Below are 24,405 nucleotides of genomic sequence, written 5' to 3' on the forward strand. Positions count from 1 at the left end.
AGTAGATGCACTTTTCTTTTTGTAATGCTGGTAAAATTCTCTGTTCTTTTACTAATTGCCTTGTTAACTTAACAAGACATTGTGATACATTAAATTCGTCACTAACATTTGTTTGACTCCAAGAATTCAGCGGTAAACTGGTAATTTTATCCTCTTTGTTTGAATACTGCACTTAGTTTTTAGTTTTTCTATCTAATCATCATATTCGGTTGGTGAAGTTTCAGAACTTCCATCTGTTTTAGTACAATTTGTGTTTTGAAATGAAACTTCCAAATTCTTTTTGAGTGTAACTGCCACTTTCTCAATTTTTGTAATCAAGGCACTTGGTCTTTTATCTTGACTTAGTTTTCTAATTTTAGTTGCAGGCGATATACCGAGGATTTAGCAAGCAGTATGTACTTTTTTAATGGTTGCTGATAAGTCACAAAATTCTGTATCTGAGGTTTCACTATTCTTTCTCTTGTGAATTACAAATATCTTAGAATAACGTGTTGGACACAATGATTTTCCTGGTATGAGATTGACAAAAGGGCTTTTATTTTTAGAATGATGATCAAATGTTGTTTCTCACAGACCTTTTGTTACAGGTTTCTTATGTTTCTCAAAAGAGTCCATGCAAGACTGACCAAAAAAGTGATGAAATTTTTTTAAGTATTTCATTTCATGGTACTTGCATGTTGATTTGATATCTGGGCTGACTTGTAAGTAAAGTTCCCGAGTTCGATTCCCGGCGGGGTCAGGGATTTTCTGTGCCTCGTGATGACTGGGTGTTGTGTGTTGTCCTTAGGTTAGTTAGGTTTAAGTAGTTCTAAGTTCTAGGGGACTGATGACCATAGATGTTAAGTCCCATAGTGCTCAGAGCCATTTGTAAGTAAAACAACACTTTTTCTTCCTCACTCTAATCTTTGATTCAAGTAATGTCTTTATGATGCATTTCATACACACTTTTATGACATGCTTCATTAATAACAACACCAACAGAACACTGAGACACCACTTTTCAACTGCACACTTGCAAGAACTTCTAGCTAAATAAGTGAGAGTAGACAATTGTTGGTGTAAGGGAGACGACAAGAACCAGACTTGTATAGGATTGCAGATGCAATTGTTAGCCTGCTGAAACAATTACCACAGCATTGTTTTGACAAATAATCATTAGCTAGTGTAATGTGGTGTTATATTATGCAATTGGTATACTTCATTTGATTAGCCTACCAGATATTGCAGATGTTAAAAAATGTATTTTTGACTCGTGTTTATCTTTTTCCCATAACTTCCAGTTGAATCTCAAAGTTGAAATTTATACTGACTTCTGATATCATAAAGGTCTATTAACTGTGAAATTTGCAGATTTTTATTTCGTCCCCCAACAAAGATATTGCAGGCCACAAAATGGAAAAATTTTAAAAAAATCAATTTTTTAAAATGTATTTTTTTAAGTGTAAGCTCTCACCTTTGATACTCTATAAAAAGTAACTGTACTATGCAGTGTAACAGCAGAAAAAATATTGAAGCTGAGAAATTAATCTTTCTTTGGAAAACTACTGTTCAAAAAGTATTTTTAATTCATGGCTGATAACTTTGAACTATTAAAAATATATTAAAGAATACATTCAGCTAAGTGATAATGATGTTAATTTGTAGCCCAGAGTGTGTTGAACTAAATGCATTTTATCTGAAATGCTTAGGACAATCCACTACTGAATAATCGTAAAAAATGTAGATGCTTGCAAATACGAAGAAACGCATGCGGCCTGGAACAAATATGGCCACCATTTCAAAATAATAAACAATAAATGTTTTAAAAAAATAGTTTTGGGACTACTAAACATTGGGGAATTCACCTAGCAAATATAAAATTTTTCTGAGATGGTCAAGCAACCAGTGCTGGACCACTTGGTATGGATTAACCAGAGTCTATATTTCTGAAACTAATAAACATATAGAATGAATTTTGTTTTACGATGAACGGGAAACTCAAAAAGTTTTTTCTCATACATTTTCATTGGTGTTCAGTAGGCTCCCCTCAAGATGCATGGCATATGTCAGTGCTGTATTCAGTTTATTCCCATGCTGCAGCGAGCATGTCTTGAGTTACACCTTCCACAGCTGCTGTTATGCAGTGTCTCAGGTCTTTCATTGTTGTTGGTAACAGAGGCATATAAACAGTCTTTTATAAATCCCTACAAGAAGCAATCACATACAGTCAGGTCCGGTGACCTTGGAGACCAGTAATGTAAGGCTGAATCATTTTGTCCAGTGCGACTGATCCATCATTCAATAATCCTTTGCTTTAAAAATTCCCACTCTTCCAGATGCCAGTGGTGCGGTACCCCATCCTGTTAGTAAACAAAATAGTTTGAATCAGTCTCCAACTGTGGGAAAAGAAAGTTCTCAAGCATATCGAGATATGTGCTTCCTGTAACAGTGTTCTCAGCAAAGAAAAATGGACCATACACCTTTTCCCATAAAACTGCATGAAACGTATTAAATTTTGGAGAGTCCCTCTCATGTTGTACAACTCCATGTGGTTGTTCCGTACCCGATATTCTCACACTGACAGTTCACCTTTCTATTTCAATGGAATGTTGCCCTGTCCCTAAACATTAAGTGTGGAAGAAAACTGTCATCCTCCATTTTGCCAAGAACAAAATTCCAGAACTCTGCATGTTGTGGTCACCTTAACGAGGAGCTTGCAGTAACTAGATTTTGTATGGTTTCACATGTAAACGTCGACGCAACATGTGCGACATGGACATCAGGGGCTTGTTGAGCTGTCGAGCTGCACGGTGAATGGATTTTTATGGACTCCTTGTGAAACTGTGGCGAATGGTTCAACATCTGTGTCAGCCACTCGGGGACGGCCCCGGTGATTTTGCTTTACATGAACAATGTGTTTCTCGAAATTTTTTCATGCCATCGTCTAATGCTCTGTGCTGTAGGAGGATCCACACCATATCTAGTACGAATGTCATGCTGAACAGTTATTACTGATCTGCACTGCGCAAAATGTGGAGCACAAAACCCTTTCTGTTGTCTCAACACCATTTTTACTTGAAGTGAAGTGGGTACACACTGCTCCTACCTAGCAGGAACCACGTAAAACTTGAGAGTTTGCTCTTCCCAACAGTATGTTCATCGCACACATCTTAGAGTGATTTTTATTTTATTTTTATTGGATGATTCTTTTTGATACACCCTGTACAGTAATGTGGGGTGTGACATCATACATATGCAAACAAAAAGAGAACTGAATGATTATGCAATTTCATGTCTCTTTAACTTTTTGAAATGTAGGTTGTGGTGACACTGATCTTCAGCGTAGCCTGGGGTCCACATTAAGTTGGCAGGTGACAGTTTGGCTGTGAATTGGCTAAGCAGTATTGAACGCTTCAGTTAATCCCTGTCATCTTCAGATAGAAAGTTCTAATGAACAATAGTGTGCATACATACTAAAGTGCGCATCATTTATGTTGGCGGCCGAGTTTAGGTTCGTTCTGTGCATCTGACGTCACAAAACACAGTCAGCCAATGAACAGAGAACGACGTTGCCAGATCTCGACTGCAGTGCATAGCATGGACGAGTGTCTTCAGTTTTAGAAATGTTCAGTCAATGTCTTGATAGCAGACTTTCTTTTATAGAAAGTTTGGAAAAAGCGTTCTTTATACTAATTGCTTCATATTCTATTAATTAATTAAACCAAACAAGCAATAAGCCTACTAATTCAGGCGATAGCAAGGAAAGGTGTTCGTATCAATCTCACGAACCGCTTTTTCGCACTAAAGAAGAGCGGTAATTGTTTATCTCCTATTGTACTTCGACGAAGCATGAGTAATTCATAGTCATACCAAAAGAGTTTGTCAGTATTTTGCGTGACGTGTTAGACTCCTCACGGTGTTTCGTAGGCAGACCATCTGCGTTAGTGTAATGGTTAAGGTGTTGGACTTCTACGTGAAAGGTTAAGAGTTCAAACCTTGTGCAGTGCTTAATATTTTAATTATTTAAAAACAATATCGAAATGCCTTACTTCTTGAATTATATTCGTTTGAATGCAATTTTTTGAAACTTCTAGTGTGTTGTCTCTTCATTAACCCTTTCGCTGCTGCAGACACGTGCTCCCCGCATTCCGCGCTGTGCGCAATTTTGTCATCACTGCACTGCTCGCCTATGCAGACACATGGTGTTCCCACTGCTTTGACACACTTATCATTCGATTACACAAAAACTATTTGGCCCAAAAATTTGATTTTTACACGTCTTCTTGACTGATACCTTCCCCCCATAAATGACTTAATTTTGTTTCGATGTTCAACGCAGTTATTATGCAGCATTAAATGTAGTAAACCATTGCACAAAATTTTGAAGAGTTTGCAGAGGTGGAAGTCCATAGCGTATACTTTCCGTATGGTCGATTTTAGTTGGCACAATCTTGAGAATGAAATGTGGACAAGATACCTAAATTTCATATAAAATTTACTGCATAACAATATCTCATTTAATTTAAGTACCACATAGGTGTCGTATGTAATGTTGAGAAATATTCCGTCTTTTGCGACTGTAATAAAAGTTTTATTTACACCGGGCGCGTTTGGCTTTATTTTAAAGCACTTCAATCAATGAAAGGTATGGCACATACACAATGATACTCATGTTCTCTTTCTTGTTTTTGTTCCACAGTCACAGTTTTACCAGTGGTATTGAATTATTCCTCTTCCGCAACTGTAATAAGCGACTTATTTAGACCAGACACGTTTCTCTCTTTTGAAGCATCTTCAGTGGACAGTATTTTGTCTCCTCCATTGCCAAGTCACTTTTCATAGTTTTGTGCTGCGGTAACACAATATTCAACGTTTGTGTTGGCTGATCAGTGTTTTAGCAAATAAATGATGTTTGTGTGTGCCGCACACAAAAATTATATTTGACATAGCTGAGAGCACTTCACTGATAGACAGTATATTCAAGTCCTAATGTTTTTGTAAGTCCACAGTTTTGTTTAATGTATTTTGTCTACTTCCTTTTGATTCATTGAAGTGCTTTAAAATAAAGCCAAACGTGCTCAGTGTAAATAAAACCTTTATTACAGTCGCGAAAGACGGAATATTTCTCAATATTACATACGACACCTATGTGGTACTTAAATTAAATGAGATATTGTTATACAGTAAATTTTATATGAAATTTAGGTATCTTGTCCACATTTCATTCTCAAGATTGTGCCAACTAAAATCGACCATACGGAAAGTATACGCTATGGACTTCTACCTCTGCAAACTCTTCAAAATTTCGTGCAATGGTTTATTACGTTTAATGCTGCATAATAACTGTGTTGAACATCGAAACAAAATTAAGTCATTTATGGGGGGAAGGTATCAGCCAAGAAGACATGTAAAAATCTAATTTTTGGGCCAAATAGTTTTTGTGGAATCGAATGATAAGTGTGTCAAAGCAGTGGGAACACCATGTGTCTGCTCAGGCGAGCAGTGCAGTGACAAAATCGCACACAGCGCGGAATGCAGGGAGCACGTCTTTGTAACAGCGAAAGGGTTAATGCGGCCGTGGTAGCTTTACTTTACGAACTGTGCGCTCCCCCCTAAACATAAGCTTGCAAACTAGCTATACTATGGCGCTGCTTCTATTGGCGCGTGCGTCGTGTGCAACTGGCAACGCAGCAGTCTCCCGCGTCTGGGCGGGCATGCGCGAGCCGCCAAGATAAAAGAATGGAACTATAGCAAATGTGTGTATGTAATAAGTTTGTCAAAGTTATGTTTAGAGTATTCTGCTAAATTTCTATTCTTTTGCATTAATCATTAACATGAAAACAAAACAAAAAGTGCAGATTTATAAAGATCTTTAGTGCAGCATCACATTCAAGAGAATTTCACAGATTTTGATCAGCTTAAATCTTGAAATACTGTCTTGCTCAGTCCAAGAACACAAGTTGCAACTTGACTCTACTGTACTCGCATGAAATTGTCAGATTGCTGATTTATGTATAACTACTACCTGTTGCATTCATTTAATGGCAGTGCAATACTGTGCTATAAACATCTGTGTTTTGTTTGGTGATTGAAGGAATTTGTAACTCCATTTTGGATGCACATACAGGGTGTCCAGAAAAGGACTCCCTGATTTCAAAATTAAATATCTCGAAAACAAAGATCGATAGAGGAATGCAGTAAACGGTATGTTTATTGTGAAAGCTGTAAGAAGTTTATACAGCAGTTTGAAATAATAGTTACAAAAGCTGCTAACAGATGGCGCTGTAATCGCCATACGTAATGCCTAGTATAAATAGTGATACGAAGCCCAGAGCGATCAGTTCCACTATTGAAATGTGAAAGGAGGTTAGCGTTCCGAAGGAAGAGATTAAAACCATGTACTCCATTGAACAATGCGTTTTTCTGGTGCTGGAGTACTACAGGTTAGAAGAGAGCCCTACGGCAACAAGGCGAAGTTTTCAAGCACGATTTAATGTTCCAAAAGGACCCGATGCAAAAACCATTTGTACGCTCTTTGCAAAATTTTAACGAACAGGCAGCATAACTGATGATCTAGTGGGGCATGTTGGTCGCAAGCAAACCGCAGTTATGCCTGAAAATATCGCCACAGTTCCTGGAATTATTCAGCGAAATCCAATGTCATCCGTCCATAGAATTGCATCTGAGACTGGTTTGAAGCGTTCCAGCATGCAGAAAATACTGAGAAAGAGCGTACACGTGTTTCCATTCAAAATTCAAACGCACCAGGCCATACCCGTATGAGCTGTGCAACAAAGGGTTGCCTTTGCTAATCAGATGCTCACAATGATTGATAGTGAAGGATTTGATGTTGGCTGCATCTGGTTTACAGATGAAACACACTTCCACCTGAATGGATACGTGAATAAGCAGAACTGGCGATTTTGGGGTTCCGAAAAGCCATATTGGTGTGAAGCGAAACCCCTGTATTCTCCTAAAGTTACTGTGTGGGCTGCAGTATGCAGCAGAGGCATTATTGGCCCTTTTTTCATTCGAGAAACTGTCACTGGTGCAAGTTACGTTGCAATTTTGGAACAATTTGTTGCCACACAGCAAACGTTAGAGGATCGATTAGGTACTGAATGGTTTATGCAAGATGGAGCCCGACCACATCGGACCGAACAAGTGTTTCGCTTTCTTGAGGAATACTTCGGAAATCGAGTCATCGCTTTGGAATATCCCAAATTTTCTGGTGCAGGCTGGGATTGGCCTCCATATTCGCCGGATTTGACTCCCGGTGACTTTTTTTTTGTGGGGCACAGTGAAAGACATGGTCTACCCGAAGCATTCCGCCACGCTGGACGAGCTTGAATCGGCGATCTCTGTGGCATGTGAATCCATTTCGGTTGAGACACTACGAAATGTGATGGCGAATTTCATTTTTTGTTTGCGCCACCTGTGTAGTGCCAATGGTGAACATCTTGAAAACATTGTGATGTGATTGTTTGCAACGATTGTTTTCGTACGATTTTTTTACTTGTGTATGTTGATATGAGCTGTACTGCGTACAGCGCCATCTGTTAGCAGCTTTTGTAACTATTATTTCAAACTGCTTTATAAACTTCTTACAGCTTTCACAATAAACATACCGTTTACTGCATTCCTGTATCGATCTTTGTTTTCGAGATATTTAATTTTGAAATCGGGGAGCCCTTTTCTGGACACCCTGTAAACAGCGAACATTCAAAACCAGCATAAATTTTTAGTGGACAATGAACACACGAAACAAGGTGGGAAATAGATTCCACCTTCCAGCAGTAACAGGACTTGTACATTATTACTGACACAACAGCTGTCCCTTCATCAGCTGCAGCGCAAGTGAACACTGCGGTCCTTTAGATGCAACTGCATTAACAAGCCAAGAAATTAAAACTTGTCAAGAGTACCTGCTGGAAAGACCAGAATGCTAAATGATTCACTCCAGAATTTGCTTGAGAGCACTAAATAAGAGGCACACACAGCAGACTGCAAACATTGCATGGATAGATGCAAAAATCCTGTTTGAAAGACCAAGGGTGTCTTTAAGAGGAGCAGATGCAGGAGATGTGAATTCTGCTGCTACTTTCATATCATCAGTACTGCACAAACATACCTACATATGAAGCTTCCTGCATTAAATTGAACATATTTTAATGAACACATGGCGTGTAGTTCTGTAAGACAATAAGTTAAGTAAGGAAATTATCCTTGCTAGAGATGTGTTAATTATTGTTTGGTGTGGTGTTCCATCAGTTCTTGAATAAATTGTTACATATGTGGAAGATTTTGGCAGTTTCTCACGCAACTGCTTTCTGTAAGATTGTTTCCCATCATCAAATACTTTTTAATAAGGTCAAAATAATTAGACAATTTCGAATTTGTGCAGGGGTCTGTCTTGTAGAATGAGTGTGTTAGATGTTAATGCCTAGCATGTGGGGTAGAGCCATTCCTTCACCTTGTTTTCCAGACAAGGCAAACAATTGGTTTAAATTTCACAAAATTTGAAAAGCAGTGTTTCAGACAGATCATAAGATCTTAATCTTGTAATTTGAAAATTGTGAAACTTTATTTTTCTGTTCTGTTGTCCTTAAATGTGTCCAATTTGCTGTCCACAAATGTCTGCCAAGATTCTGTCTGTGGTAGATGCAACTATTGACCTATTTGTGGTCTGGTCTCTAACATTTATGAAAACCATATTATATATTTCACATTGCTTTCTTTCTTTTTTTTTTTTTTTTTTTTACAGTGTGATTTACCACATCGCCAAGTTGAGCAAATGGAAATAGAATCATTTTACAAGGAGCACAATTTCATTGGTTGGACAGAAACTTCTGCCAAAGAGGGCCTCATGGTGAATGATTCTATGAAGTAAGCATAACTAGGCATACTAACTATAAGGATCCAGTTAGCTTTTTTTAACTCTCTCTCCATGTATTTGAGTCACAGCCGAGGACACTATTATGCGTGCTGCATATGTCTGCTATCATTTGACCTTTACCCCTTGTGAAATTCAGTGGTTTCCAGGCAGCTTTAGGAGTGAATGCCATGTGGTCTGTGCAGAGGTTTTGTTGTGATCCTGAAGGGCTCCGAAATACTAGTGAATTGTGTGATGTGTGTGGTCCAGTCACTGCACCAGGTTGCGTCCTGCTTAGGTCCCTCTTGGAATTTTCCCTGTGATACTGTAAATGTAGACTGAAGTAATGTGTTGTTGATTCTGTTCCTATTCTCTGACAAAGCCAGAGACTGTGTGGATACTAGGTGGCAAAGTACAGGCTGTGTAAATGTGGTGGTTATTGTTTTCCCCCTTCTCACCCTCCACAACTTTCACTCTGTTCCAGTATCACAGTTATCTGATTCACACTTCTAGGTCTGTTAGTATGGCTTACTGAACATATGAAGAGTGAAAATGGAGAACGTTCAAAGTGTCAACTCTGACACTTGTCTGGAGAAGGAAGAGACAATGTTTCTCTGTTGGTACATAATTCATTTGTATCCAAAAAATTGGGAAGGTATTCTCATACCACAGAATTGTGCTACTCACCATGTCACTGCAAAAAATGAGACAAAAGAAAATTTTCTTATTAAAGTATTTGTTTTTATCTGTTGCCATACTTGGAAACTGACTGATTGTAATGATGGCAAGAAAATTTTCATAAGTTGGTGCTTACAAAGAAGAAAGCAGTAACCAGCCACTGTTAATGCTATTTATTTACACAGTAGCACTATTACTGGTTTCAAACTGACAGGTTTGTCTTTGGATTGTTGTACATGTTTATAATAAATTTGTTGTCCACATTAGTTGTTAGACAAAAACAACTAACAACAAATGCAACCAGTAGCAAATTTAACATAAACATGAATAGCTGTCTGAGAGTGAACCTGTTGGTTGAAAACTGGTAACGGCACTGTTTGTGTAAATAAATTGCATCACCTTTCTTCAGGGGCTGCGGACCTCGTTAGCTGCTGCTCTGGTATTTCCCATGGGCGCTGCAGCCAGCATTCACCGTTGCGGCCTGGACTGTAGCTGGGTCCTAATTACAGATTTTACCACCAACCGGTTCCACTACTTATGCTCCTGCGGACATCTATAGCATGTCAGCAGTGTTTCTGACAGACTTAACAGTTGCTGTTAGGCATTCATGCTAGATGGTTCGTGTCATTATCTGCATTCTGTTTCTGTGGTGTCATTTAGCTTTCTTCCTATTCATCAGGATTTTTAGAGTGCTATATATCACCTTTGAGTTCCACAAACAAATGGCGCATCGGTGTAGTTCCACTGATGAAGAGATACTGGAGATACTCACAAGGAGTGACAGTGACAGTGGCAGTGGCAGTGAGCGAGGCATCTTTGGTGGTGGTGGTGGTGGTGGTGGTGGTGGTTATTATTATTATTATTATTATTATTACTATTATTATTTCTTTACTTTCTCAGACGTTAAGTCTGGTTAAAAATGGGACGTGACGCGGACCTTGATCAAGCGTCACTTCCTTTTAACTGTACGGTATATGTTATATTGCATTTAGGAACTTTCGGGTAATTGAACATGTATCAATAATTACGGATTTCTGTAATTGTATATATAAGTTTGGATGTAGCTGTATTGTATTGATGTAATGGTGGATATTGTGTGGTATGACTCCTGTAGTTGATAGTATGATTGGTATGATGTCAACTTTATTCTGATGCCACATGTCCTTGACTTCCTCAGCCAGTTGGATGTATTTTTCAATTTTTTCTCCTGTTTTCTTTTGTATATTTGTTGTATTGGGTACGGATATTTCGATTAGTTGTGTTAATTTCTTCTTTTTATTGGTGAGTATGATGTCAGGTTTGTTATGTGGTGTTGTTTTATCTGTTATAATGGTTCTGTTCCAGTATAATTTGTATTCATCATTCTCCAGTACATTTTGTGGTGCATACTTGTATGTGGGAACATGTTGTTTTATTAGTTCATGTTGTATGGCGAGTTGTTGATGTATTATTTTTGCTACATTGTCATGTCTTCTGGGGTATTCTGTATTTGCTAGTATTGTACATCCGCTTGTTATGTGATCTACTGTTTCTATTTGTTGTTTGCAAAGTCTGCATTTATCTGTTGTGGCATTGGGATCTTTAATAATATGCTTGCTGTAATATCTGGTGTTTATTGTTTGATCCTGTATTGCAATCATGAATCCTTCCGTCTCACTGTATATATTGCCTTTTCTTAGCCATGTGTTGGATGCGTCTTGATCGATGTGTGGCTGTGTTAGATGATACGGGTGCTTGCCATGTAGTGTTTTCTTTTTCCAATTTACTTTCTTCGTATCTGCTGATGTTACATGATCTAAAGGGTTGTAAAGGTGGTTATGAAATTGCAGTGGTGTAGCCGATGTATTTATATGAGTGATTGCTTTGTGTATTTTGCTAGTTTCTGCTCGTTCTAGAAAGAATTTTCTTAAATTGTCTACCTGTCCATAATGTAGGTTTTTTATGTCGATGAATCCCCGTCCTCCTTCCTTTCTGCTTAATGTGAATCTTTCTGTTGCTGAATGTATGTGATGTATTCTATATTTGTGGCATTATGAACGTGTAAGTGTATTGAGTGCTTCTAGGTCTGTGTTACTCCATTTCACTACTCCAAATGAGTAGGTCAATATTGGTATAGCATAAGTATTTATAGCTTTTGTCTTGTTTCTTGCTGTCAATTCTGTTTTCAGTATTTTTGTTAGCCTTTGTCTATATTTTTCTTTTAGTTCTTCTTTAATATTTGTATTATCTATTCCTATTTTTTGTCTGTATCCTAGATATTTATAGGCATCTGTTTTTTCCATCGCTTCTATGGAGTCACTGTGGTTATTCAATATGTAATCTTCTTGTTTAGTGTGTTTTCCCTTGACTATGCAATTTTTCTTACATTTGTCTGTTCCAAAAGCCATATTTATATCATTGCTGAATACTTCTGTTATCTTTAGTAATTGGTTGAGTTGTTGATTGGTTGCTGCCAGTAGTTTTAGATCATCCATATATAGCAAATGTGTGATTTTGTGTGGGTATGTTCCAGTAATATTATATCCATAATTTGTATTATTTAGCATGTTGGATAGTGGGTTCAGAGCAAGACAGAACCAGAAAGGACTTAATGAGTCTCCTTGGTATATTCCACGCTTAATCTGTATTGGCTGTGATGTGATGTTATCTGAATTTGTTTGAATATTGAGTGTGGTTTTCCAGTTTTTCATTACTATGTTTAGGAACTGTATCAATTTAGGATCTACTTTGTATATTTCCAATATCTGTAGTAACCATGAGTGGGGTACACTATCAAAGGCTTTTTGGTAATCAATGTATGCGTAGTGTAGCGACCTTTGTTTAGTTTTAGCTTGATATGTCACCTCTGTATCTATTATCAGTTGCTCTTTACATCCTCGTGCTCCTTTGCAGCAGCCTTTTTGTTCTTCATTTATAATTTTGTTCTGTGTTGCATGTGTCATTAATTTCTGTGTAATGACTGAAGTTAATATTTTGTAGATTGTTGGTAGGCATGTTATGGGGCGATATTTAGCTGGGTTTGCTGTGTCTGCTTGATCTTTAGGTTTCAGATAGGTTATTCCATGTGCAAGTGTATCAGGGAATGTGTATGGGTCTGCAATGTATCTGTTAAATAATTTAGTTAGATGTGAATGTGTTGAGGTGAACTTCTTTAGCCAGTAATTTGCTATTTTATCATTTCCAGGGGATTTCCAATTGTGTGTAGAATTAATTGCTCGGGTGACTTCATGTTGCAAAATTATCACTTCAGGCATTTGTGGTATCATCTTGTATGTGTCTGTTTCTGCTTGTATCCACCGTGCATGCCTGTTATGTTGTACCGGGTTTGACCATATGTTGCTCCAGAAGTGTTCCATGTCTGTTATGTTTGGTGGATTGTCTGTTTTAATGTGTGTGTTATCTATTGTTTGGTAAAATCTCTTTTGGTTTGTGTTGAATGTTTGGTTTTGTTTCCTTCTATTTTCACTTTTTTTGTATCTTCTAAGTCGTTTGGCCAATGCTTGTAATTTCTGCTTCTTTTCATCTAATTGCTCTATTGCTTCTTGTTGTGAGATTTTACCTAACCTTTTTCGTTTTTTGTCTGATATTTCATTTCTTATAAATTGTGTTAGCTGTCCGATGTCTTTTCTCAGTTTTTCTATTCTGATCTGTAGCCTGTGTTGCCATGCTGGTTTTGTGGGTTTCTTCTGTGTGTTGGTTTGTTCTGATCTCTGCCTAGTGTGTATATTTAGTGTAGTGAGTGCTCCTATATAAACCAGTAGTTGTAACTCTTCCATAGTTGTATTTTCATTTATTTTGTTGTGTATGATTGTGTTGATAGTTTTTATTGTTGTTTCGACTTGTGGGTTATTTGGCGGTCTATGCAAGAATGGTCTGATGTCTGTATTTGTGTCTTTGTATTCTATATATGTCAGCTGAAATTTCTCTTCTATATCTAACACGTGTGTCTCTTCGTGTTCTATTTGTGCTTGTTCTGGTGGCTGTCTTAAGATTTCGTTTTCCTCTGATTGTTTAATTGATGCGTGTTGGTCTTTGTTTGTTTGCTCTGGGATGTTTGAGTCCATTACTGTATTTTCTTCTTCTTCTTCTTCTTCTGACTACATTATTTTGTTCCAGTATTTGTTGCACTTGTTGTTCAATGTTTTCTAATTCTGACTGGGGTATCCTGTTATTTTTGATTATTACACGGATCTGATCAGTTAGTCGTTGTTCTGTTAAAAATTTTAATTCTGGGTATCTGGTAATAAATGTTGTGTATACTTGTGATCTGTATCCAGTTGTGTTGGTTCCTAAGTTTGTTGCTTGGTAATAAAAGAACATGAGGTGTCGGTTAACTTCATCAGACCATCTCAACCTCGGTCTTTGTTTTCCTTCTAGGGTGGTTGCAGGAAGCATGTCCTGCAAAACACCTCTATTTGGATTTAAATCATTTTCCGTGTGGCTAGCAGTGTCGTTACCATTGTGGACGGGCATAGGGTTCAAGCGTCGTCCCCGACCATGACAGCGCTTGTCCGAGGCTTCATTAGTTCTGTCCTGAACCAACTAATCACACTAAAAGGGGGGTTAGCCCTATTAGTGGTTTGTTCTTTTCGTCGCCTTTTACGACTGGCAGAACATACCGGAGGCCTATTCTTTTCCCGGGCCTCCACGGGGTCTATTATTATTATTAATAATAATAATAATAATAATATCTTCACTTTCTCAGACGTTAAGTCCGGTTTGCTTATTATTATTATTATTATTATTATTATTATTATTATTATTATTACTATTATTATTATTCTGAAGAATCTCGTAATACTATGCATCCACATACTACACCTAATAGAGCTCGCCAAGATAGTTGTTCTTCAGATTATTAAAGTGAAGACGAATCAGTCTGTAAAAGTCCAAGCCTTAGTAACAAATTTGAATGGGAAAACCATGATTTCAGTCCAGCACTGCATGCATTTGATGACTCATCTTCAGGACATAGTTGCCAACTAGTGCCTGATTCAAGCATTCTATCCTTCTTTGTGCTATTTCAATCAGAAAATCTGATGGAAATTTATAGCACTTGAAACAAACTGATTTTACACTTTCAGCATGGCAGATACGTCTGAATCAGTTCACCTGTCCACCTGGGAAGATACTGGTCTTGAGGAACTGTACTGCTTCATTGGTTCTTGGCTTCTCATGGCCCGTGTTAAATAGTTGAGAATAAGGGGATATTGGTACAGAAGTGTACTTCTGAGTATTCCAGTTTTTGGCAACATTATGTCCCATGACCGTTTTATGTTACTTTTGAGAATGCTGCATTTTTTGACAACTCTGCCAATTGTGGAGATGACAGTGTATTTTTGATAAAAGCCTATTATTGCTCAAAGGTCGCTTATCTTTTAAACAATTCCTTCCTTTGAAAAGAAGTAGATTTGGAATCAAGACATTTGTGTTGTGCAACTGTAAAACTGGATACATCTTGGATTTCATTGTATACACACACAAACAACAGAAATTAAGTCCACAATTTAGAGAACTCTGGGATATAGTGGCAACATTAATGAAGGCATACTCTGAATATGGACATAGCCTGTATGTTGACAATTTGTATAAAATTCCAGACTTGTTCCTCTGGCTTCACAGCCACAGAACAGCAGCATGCAGTACTGTATGTAGCAACAGCCGCAATTTGGTGAAGCTGCAGAAGAAATTGAAATGAGGAAAAGTTGAATTTATGTCAACTGAGACAATGCTTGCCATCAAGTGGTGCGACAAGAGAGGAGTGTTGATGCTGACTGCCTGTAACAATACAGAAATGCATGACATGGGAAAGTCAAGCAGGAAGACTGGCGAGAAATTAATGAAACTGCAATGTGTTGTTAGCTAAAATGAAAATATGGGTGCATTGGACCACTCTGACATGCTATTAAGCTCAGTTTGATTCGTGTGTAAATCTGTGAAACGGTGCAAAAGTTTTTTTTTTTTTTCTCTCCATGTTGTGGACTTTTGTGTTTTGAATGCTCGCACTCTTCACAGATTGGTGACAGGGAGAAAAATACCATTAGCAGATTTTCATTTAGTCTGGTATGAGAACTTGTGGAAAAATTTGCTACAGAACAGAGAACAGATATAAAAGGAAGATCCTCTGTGCTTTACTGGAAGACACTTTCCAAATTTTGTTCCAAGTGACCAGTCCAAGAAATGTGGACTATGGCATAGATGTGCAGGGTGCTCGAAACAGAATGTGCATCAACAAATGAAATATGAATGCAAAACATGCAACATACCCTTGTATGTTGTACCATGTTTCAAAACATTCCAAACAAAGAACTAATTTTATTCAAGGAGCAATACCTGGAAGATGGAAAAATTATTTAAAAATTTAAAAAAAATGAAAATTAAGTACAAAAATAAAAGAATATTTTTAACTTTGCCTTGTCTGTCCAAATGACGAAGGAGGATGGGCTGATAAACACAGATTTAATGCCTGAAGCACAAGACTATAATGAACAAAACAAGAAAAGAATTATTCATATTGATCATTTCAATTGTGAATAACAAAAATCATGAAAATCAAATAGAAAAAAGCTCTTTCAGTATTTCTAGAATTTTCCAATTTTCTAGGCAACTTTTCCAATCTTTTCTATCATTAAAACTTTGCCTTAACAATTTAAAAAAATCATCCAAATTGGTTAAGCCATTTTTTTAGTTAAGTTTCTGACATTTAAATAGGTAGTGTAGAAACTTTAATTATCCCTTATCGAATTTTTCAAATAAAGCTGTACATCATTGTTTATTTCTACTGTATAATAACAGTTGCGTCCCATATAAAAAGAATTCAGAAACGTTGACTTTTTGATTTTGAAGTTTCCCTGGGAATAATTTATTGGGTTAATGGGTTAATGTCTCAAAATATAGTGATTAGTTTCGAAAGTGTATCTCGGCATGCACATGCTTCCCTCGACAATTGTTTGCAAGCGAATTATTGCGCTCAGATGAATGTCAACATTTGATCATTACGGATCCTCTAGCATTTCATCATAAGTTATGTATAAAAAGTTGATAGTTAGTTATCAGTATGTCCAATAACTTTCTGTCGAGCCATTCATCTCCAGATTCAAAGCTGTGGAATAAGTATCCAGATACATTGTGTTTATTTGTAACATCGGTGATGACACTCAGACTGCCAGACATTCAAGACCGCCCTGGCTCCAGAAATACTTCAGCACAGGGCGAAGTTGGCCAAGTGAAGAGCTCAGGCACAGACAGCAGTCCACGGAGATTGTTGTTTTCGCAGGTAAACGGATTAGGCAATCTCAAGCACGTGTTCGACACAGCCATCTGGACATGCAGCTGCATCAGGCAAAGGGTTAAATCTTGGGACTCCAGAGGGAAACAGAATTTGGCACAGAGGTCTTGCACCATCTACTAATGCATGTTTGAAAAACTTTCTACATGTTTGGCACCTAGATGAAGTCTAGGGACATGCAATAGAGTACCAAGAACAAAATAGCACTGAAAATGCATTTTGTGGGAAAATGACACTTGGAAAGTTTCCCATTCCACTCTTCATTGATAAATTCAGTGTGCTTTTCCATCTCTATCAACTGTCCTTTTGCTCAATAATGGAACAAAAATTGTAGTATAGATTTCTTCATCTCTATTACTGAGAAAACAACCATACAGAATTGATTCTGAACAATTCATGCATTGGGTGTGTCCATCATGCTTCAAAGCACTGTTACAAAATTGATTAAAAGCGCACGCAGGTGCATGTTTGTTTGCAAAGCCGAATTGAACGAGTTTTGAACTGATGACGATGATGACTACTACTACTACTACAATACTGAAAAAATTAATGTGTTGCATTTCTTCAAGCTTCCCCAGCGAGGCGTTGTCATGGAATCAGCACCTGAAGAAGACTGTGAGTCACGTAGTTGAAATGTCGTGCAGGAAAGACGCGAATAACCGGCAGAAACCCGATTAATCAACATGTCAATGTGTTGCATGTTGGTTGTTCAATCTCATTCTTATGCAGTGAGGAGTCACATGCAAGTAGCGTCCTCTAGGTTTTCTGCAGGATTCTAAAATCATCATGACTCAATATTTTAGCAATCTATCTGTCTGTCATCTTCAGGAAAGATTCTGTGTCCACTGAAACTGGTGTTGTGTTTCAATGTAAAATAGTGCATGTCCAGGTAAGAGGGAAACCATTGTCTCTGCTAATTGAATGGTCTATCAGTTTAATTTCAACTACCTCCTTATGAACAGTGTTTCAAAAATACCAGCTATACTAGCAACTATCAGAATATCGTCAATTTCATCCCGTCTCCCTTGTTAAAACCATGTTCCACTGCTGCAAATATTTCAGGCCACTGTAGCCTCATGTGACAGTGCTGTTCCACACACCTGTCCTGCACTGTGCTTCTTGATTGGTCGATCTAAGCCTTTCCACATTGACATGGAAATTTGTATATGCCAGTCTTCCCAAGTCCCAAACAGTCCTTGATAGAGCTGAGTAGTGCTCTAATTTTTCAGGTGGATGAAACACACTCTTTATGTCAATTCACCTTCAAATTCTTCCAATCTTAAAGGATATGATACCACTGTAAGGAATAAAGGATGCAGAGCTATGAACCATCAGGGGTGGTCCTACTCACAGTCTGACGAATCTGCATCTCTGATTTTCCTTAAACGTTGTTGCTGAGTGTGCAAGTTCCTGCCTTAGACTATCTGCATCAGAAATAGCATATGCTCTGTGTAACAGAGTCCTAAGGATGTCACTGCTTTGACAACTCAATTCTTGCAGATATGTCACTTTGGGCTGGTTTTCGATGAATACTGTCCCAGAGTACTACTACGTGTTTTGTTAACCATTATGTCCAAAAATTGATGTTCCCTGTCACTTTCAATCTCTATAATAAATTGATGAGCATGTTCTCTAAGATTGGTATGATTTTAAGGAGATTTGACATTGCGTGCATTCCATTCTTGTGCCAAGATTAAGGCACTATTTGGTTATATCAAGGATGATTTGGGACTTAGGAAGCGTGGCATATACAAAATTCCATGTCAGTATGGAAAGGCTTACATCAGCTGGGTGATTCGCACAGTTCAGGACAGGCAACTGGAATGTCACCATCACATGAGGCTACAACAGCTTGAAAAACTGGTGATAACACAACATTTTTTAAATGAAGGACATGGGATGAAATTTGATGAGACCCTAATACTCGCCAGTACATTTTTTTTCACTAGTGCTTATGAGGAAGCATTTACAATCAGGTTGGCAAGCAACTTAATTAGTAGAGACAAAGGGTTTCCGGTGCTGGTATTCTGCTATGGGTCGCACAACAAGCTCGGTCTTGGGGGTGGCACCTGAGGTGGGCAGCACATGCCTTGTGTAAGGTACAGGGACCTATAAATGATTAGGGACAGGTGATGTGCCAAAATATTGAGTTGTGTTGATTTTAGAATTCAGTGGCAAACCTGAAGAGGCCAAGAATTTTTATGCGAGGCACATACACAGTAGTTTCATTCCGAAAGGTAAAACAGGAGAGAAATTTCACATATCATAATTGTTCTGCGACTCTTAGCGTCCCAACATTAAGAGAGAATGCTGTGGAGGAACTACCCCAACCTCAGAAAACAGTAGAAACAGTTGACATTGACATTTGTGATAGTGGAAAGGGGGTCAGCTCTCCCTTCAAGTTTAACATATAGGTTCAGTTTGTCCTTGTTCTATTTGCAGGTGGCATTTCCAGATATTAGTGATGGAAGAGGATGGAAGGGTGTACACTCATAAGTTATAGTCACACTGATATAGCTTGTGAGGAAAGGTTCTTCGTTGAATTCACTAAAAGCTCATTCAAATGTGTTAATCAACAATCTGTTGAGGACTTGTTATTACACCTCCAATTGGTGGTGATGAAAATATTTCTCTTGTACAATTCGACAAGTGTGGTTTCCAGGAATATCTCAGTAGTGCCTTTCCTTGCACAGCAAATTTTAAAATATTAAAAGTGATGTACTTTCATGCTGTTAGGAGCAAGATAATGGTTTCTCTCTGGGTTAAATTCTAGCTCTCTCTCTTTGCTGCTGTTCATACCATTTGGCACAGGATGTTATTCTACTGTATGCTGTGCACTTGCTATTGAGGTGCATTTGTTGAGCAAATGATTGAGACGTTGGTGTAGTCAATGAAATTTACCAACCAGCCAGTGTGGGTCTTCATTTAAATCCTCTTACAATGGTAAGTTAATCCAGCTTGTCCCAGAATATTGTCCTGTGGTGTGATTCACTCACCTGTTTGTGGTCAAGTTAGTTTGAAGTAGTTGTGATAGGATACTTTCAGTATCACATTTGATTCATAAGTTATTCACATGATGTTTCTAATTACATCATTTTTGAAAAGAATGTGGTGTTAGGAATCCTGACTGAAGAGGAAGGAGGGAAATTATTGCAAAAAAGCAGAGGTTTTAAGGTAAAATAAGTGCACATTCATTTTGGTATAGTTCCTTTCAGGACAACACAAATTTTCTAATAATTTCATAATGAGTGGTTTTCACTGAAATGCAGTTCTGGAAGGTTGTAAAAAAATTTTTTTAAAAAAATCTGACCATAGCTGTTCCAGCTGAAAACATTGACTTCGCCTTTGTGATTCGAGAAACTGCCTCCCACCCCCTCCTTTGGTTGTGGTTTTCTTTCTGGTGTTATGTGGTGGATGTGAATTTCATCCACATGCTCCAAACATGCTGAGAAATTCATTTTTTGTTCGATTTTGGTTTGCATTGATCCAGTTTGGCACTCGGACTATCACAGTGTTTTTTTACAGTTACTTTCTTGTAAAAAGTGCTGATATGCATTTGGGATCAGCCATTTTATACACCTCTAACTGCCCATTATGCAATCTCACATTCACACAGTTTTGTGTTGTCATCTTTGGTTGCAATTCCAACAATTAAGAAATGGACAGCAGAATTCAAATGTAGCCATACTTACATTGAGGGGTTAATTATACACATGTTTGTAAATTTGAATCACCTTCAAGTTCAGTACAGTAAGGTTTGAATTTAGCTTCTTATTTTTTAGTCAGTGAGAACAGTAGACTCCCTATGAAACTAGACACTATTATTATTATTATTATTATTATTATTATTATTATTATTATTTCTATCCTTTCCCAGATGTTATGTCTGCTTAAAAATGGAAAGTGATGCGGACCTTGATCAAGTGTGACTTCCTTTTAACTCTATGGTATATGTTACATTGCATTTAGGAACTTTCGGGTAATTGAACATGTATCAATAATTACAGATTTCTGTAGTTGTATATATACGTTTGGATGTAGCTGTATTGCGTTGATGTACTGGTGGATATTGTATGGTATGACTCCTGTAGTTTGATAGTATAATTGGTATATTATTATTATTATTATTATTATTATTATTATTATTAAATGAAACTCGCTTAATACAGATACTTTAAAATGTTTTATAAACAAAATTATTCCACAAATCAATATTTGTCTCACATTATTGTACAGCATCCTCCCACCCACACAACACCCCAAAAAAAAAAAAAAAAAAAAAAAAAAGTTTGTTGGTGTATGACCTCTTACTAAATAAACTTAAAGTGATAGGGCATTTGATATTCAAAACTGTATCTATGAACATTGCTGTAGTAAATCTGCTGTTATTATTATTATTATTATTATTATTATTATTTTAAATTTTAGGTTTTTGGTTGATGTCATTATGAGACAAGAAGAAATGCCAGGTAGTGCTGCATCGGTGCTTTCAGAAAGTTTGCGGTTGACAGGACCTGTACCACAACCACCAAAAAGTTGTTCATGTTAGTAAGTAAGTAAGTAAGTAAAGCTTACAACAACATCCAATTAAATTATTTAAACACAAATATTTGACTGTTTAATTAGTGTAATATCATTTTACTTTACAGGAGGCCAGTTTGTTCAAGGTATTTAAGAAAACAAATTTTTAAAATCGCCATTCATAAGAAGCAGATGCAGCTGATGATGTCTACTTCAAACTGCCGTGGTGTTCATAACAGCTGAGAACTTTCTGCATTTTGGTGGGCCATGTAGTCATGATACCTTAGTGTACATGACCATGGCCACTGTTGTTCCCAAAGCATTTAATCTAGCAGGAGCTAGTTAATAAATGCTGAACAGCAGTTGTATTGTGTGTGTGGGCACGCACATGCTTGTGCTTTGGAGCATAAAATGCCCATTCAGTCGATGAAATCCAATTCCATACTCCACATTACATAATATTTCCACAGCTGAAACATTAGCTTTCGTTAATGTGAACATTTTTGGTTGTGTGAACAGTATATTTTGAGAAATATAGCTACCTGTCATCATTGGCAGTTAGCATTGTTTGCATAGCGTATTGCTGCTTGCTGTTATGGTAGGAAGGGTGGTTATCAATAGTTATTCAATTCTGGGAGCAATGTGCAGCTGTGTCAGTGTTTTAAGAATTAAGCTACTACTTGTGCCAAAATCATGTATTTGTTGTACTCATTTCTGGTGCAGCGTGTTAAAAGCAAGAATTTTAAGGGTTACCCATAATTGGGACTAATTACATTTTGCTCAGAAATATTACGTTACAAATAAAATTAAAAGCAAATACAGCCTTGCTCAACTACCTCTGTAACTTCTAAATTGGGAAGCATTAGCTAATAAAACATTAATTTTTTAAATTAAAATTGTGATTTGTGGAGGTTTCTTTGCATTTTATAAATGCAGAAAATGGCAAAGAAATTACTTTTAATAGTATCTTATAGTTGAAGCGTGAATAATGTTTTATTTCTGTAAAAGTGACACAACAAAACCTTAGCTACCAGCTGGAAAGTTATGTAGTTATAGAACCTTAAAGCTACATGAGAAATTAGTATTATGGCAAAATTATCATCAAAGAAATAATGCATAGATGGTTATCATTACAAACTGCATTTATTCTGCCATATTTCTGGCTTTGTTACACACCTTTAAATTGGTGATCCTGTCCACCACCCACTTTTGTTACTAGTTTCATAATATATCCAGTCAGTTATAACATGTTACTGCCACACACCAGATTACACCATGGTGTAAAGTGTGGGCCTGTGCTATGGCCACTTGTGGCCTCATGCCAGTCAATATGTCAAATGATGGCATCTTACACAGAACTTAATTTATCTTTGTTTCTCTATTACTTGCTCTTAGAGGTGCCCAATGACAGGTCACATCATTTAACAATTTTTAGCTGCCACTTCCTAGTGCCCCTATGTCATTTGTCAATAACATAAACGACCACTGTGTGTGTATTATTAACCCTTAACATCTTATTAATGCATTAACATGTTTATTCATGGTTTGAATAAAAATGTTCTTCCATTTGTACTTTAAAATACCTTTAACATAAACACATTGAATTATTATCTTTTTAAACTTCCATTAAAATGTTTGGTGGTAGCCATTATTTTCAGATGAGATGGTACTGACTTCTGCAAAAAAGCACCCATCTTCATAATGTAATAGGTATTACACAGTGGTAATTTCATTCAGATATATTCATTAAGTCTATTATTTATAGGCCCTTTTTAAAAATCTGATTTTTCTTTGACTTTCATCTTGTTCAAGTAATAAGAGAATTTATGCATTCAAGATGTTCTTTCTGAGCCACATTTGTAGGAAATTAAGCTAAATTTCCATTAGTGACTCTCTAATATCTTTTTTATGGACTGAGATTATTTAACCAGTTCTTCATTATTTGTTGTATTAATGCAATATATTTTATTTATATCGGTTGTTAATCTTTGTGTGTATTTTAAAAAATCTCTTATTGTCATGTAAATACTTCATTTGATTTATGATAAATGAAATATTCATCTTTTTTCTCTACCAAGCTCAAGAAAAGTTTCTTCATTAATAAAATCATTTGCATTGGTCTGTGTAATTTTATTTTTGTAACAAGAGTGGAGTGTGTTATATTGAATAACAATGCCCATTTTTTTCTCTCATAAGTGTATGCTATCGCCATAGCCCAGGATTTCTGCAAATAATGTGTAAACACAATTGCCACTTCAGCACTCCTGTGATTTCTGAATAATCTGTGATAGCACATTATCTTTTTATACAGATGGCTTGTAAATGTCTCTTACAGAATTTTATACTGTGGTAGAATGCACATAGTGGTATTTGAGGTTAACATGCCATTGTCTTCATTTTCTACTGAGTTCATATTTATGTAGATTGAAACCAGAGACACTGAAAACAGCTCTCTATTTAATGCTTTGCTAGTTGCTTAGATCTGAAGGCACTTTTTAAAAAATTGTGAAAAATTTTGTGCATTTTATACTCTTGTTAATTTTTAATGTTTTTAACAGTTTACATTGTTACAGAGTATTGTGATTTAGATACTTTATATATATTTTGTTAATAAAAATATTGAAAATTTTAGACCCGAGTTAATAATTTTTACCTGTCAGATTCCTATAGGAACATATTTGAATTGCTCGTGTTAGAAATGTAAATTTGTTCTTCAATCTGATAAAAATTGAAGTTTGAATTCAGGTCAGTGTAATTGTTGTGTAATGCGCGTTCAAGTTTATCAAATATTTGTAAAGTGAGAAATAAAGTATTCTTACTGCTTCGCTCTCTCAATTGTACGCTACTCCAGGAGGCAACATATTGTTTTTGGTTTGTGGCGGGATATATTGTGATAAGCATTATCATAGTTGGTGTGACTTTTAAGCAGTTTACTTAGTGTACTGTTTATGATAGAAAAAATATTGAACTGATTAAACATTGTACTCTGGAAAACAGGTCTAGGCCTGTGCAATAGGCTGGAGTTAATAATTTTGATGTAATCTTCATGTTCATGCCTTGTTCAATT

General features: G+C 36.8%; 1 protein-coding gene across 9 annotated transcripts in view; it reads left to right on the top strand.

The window, feature by feature from the left end:
• LOC126470122 (ras-related protein Rab-7L1-like) overlaps window positions 1-23,969 on the top strand; it is a 175,283-nt gene extending 151,314 nt beyond the window's left edge. For 3 of the 9 annotated variants that reach the window (XM_050097726.1, XM_050097734.1, XM_050097735.1), the window contains 3 exons: window positions 8,744-8,865; window positions 21,246-21,373; window positions 21,467-23,969. In XM_050097726.1, coding sequence (XP_049953683.1) covers window positions 8,744-8,865; window positions 21,246-21,366 — 243 coding nt within the window. In that variant the 3' untranslated portion in view covers window positions 21,367-21,373; window positions 21,467-23,969. Of the gene's footprint in view, window positions 1-8,743; window positions 8,866-21,245; window positions 21,382-21,443 lie in introns of all 9 variants that reach the window. The other 6 variants (XM_050097732.1, XM_050097733.1, XM_050097729.1 and 3 more) reach the window with 6 other exon arrangements.
• Window positions 23,970-24,405: the final 436 nt, after the last annotated feature.

The sequence above is a fragment of the Schistocerca serialis genome, chromosome 3, assembly GCF_023864345.2.
Source record: "Schistocerca serialis cubense isolate TAMUIC-IGC-003099 chromosome 3, iqSchSeri2.2, whole genome shotgun sequence".
In the NCBI taxonomy this organism is placed as follows: Eukaryota; Metazoa; Arthropoda; class Insecta; order Orthoptera; family Acrididae; genus Schistocerca; species Schistocerca serialis.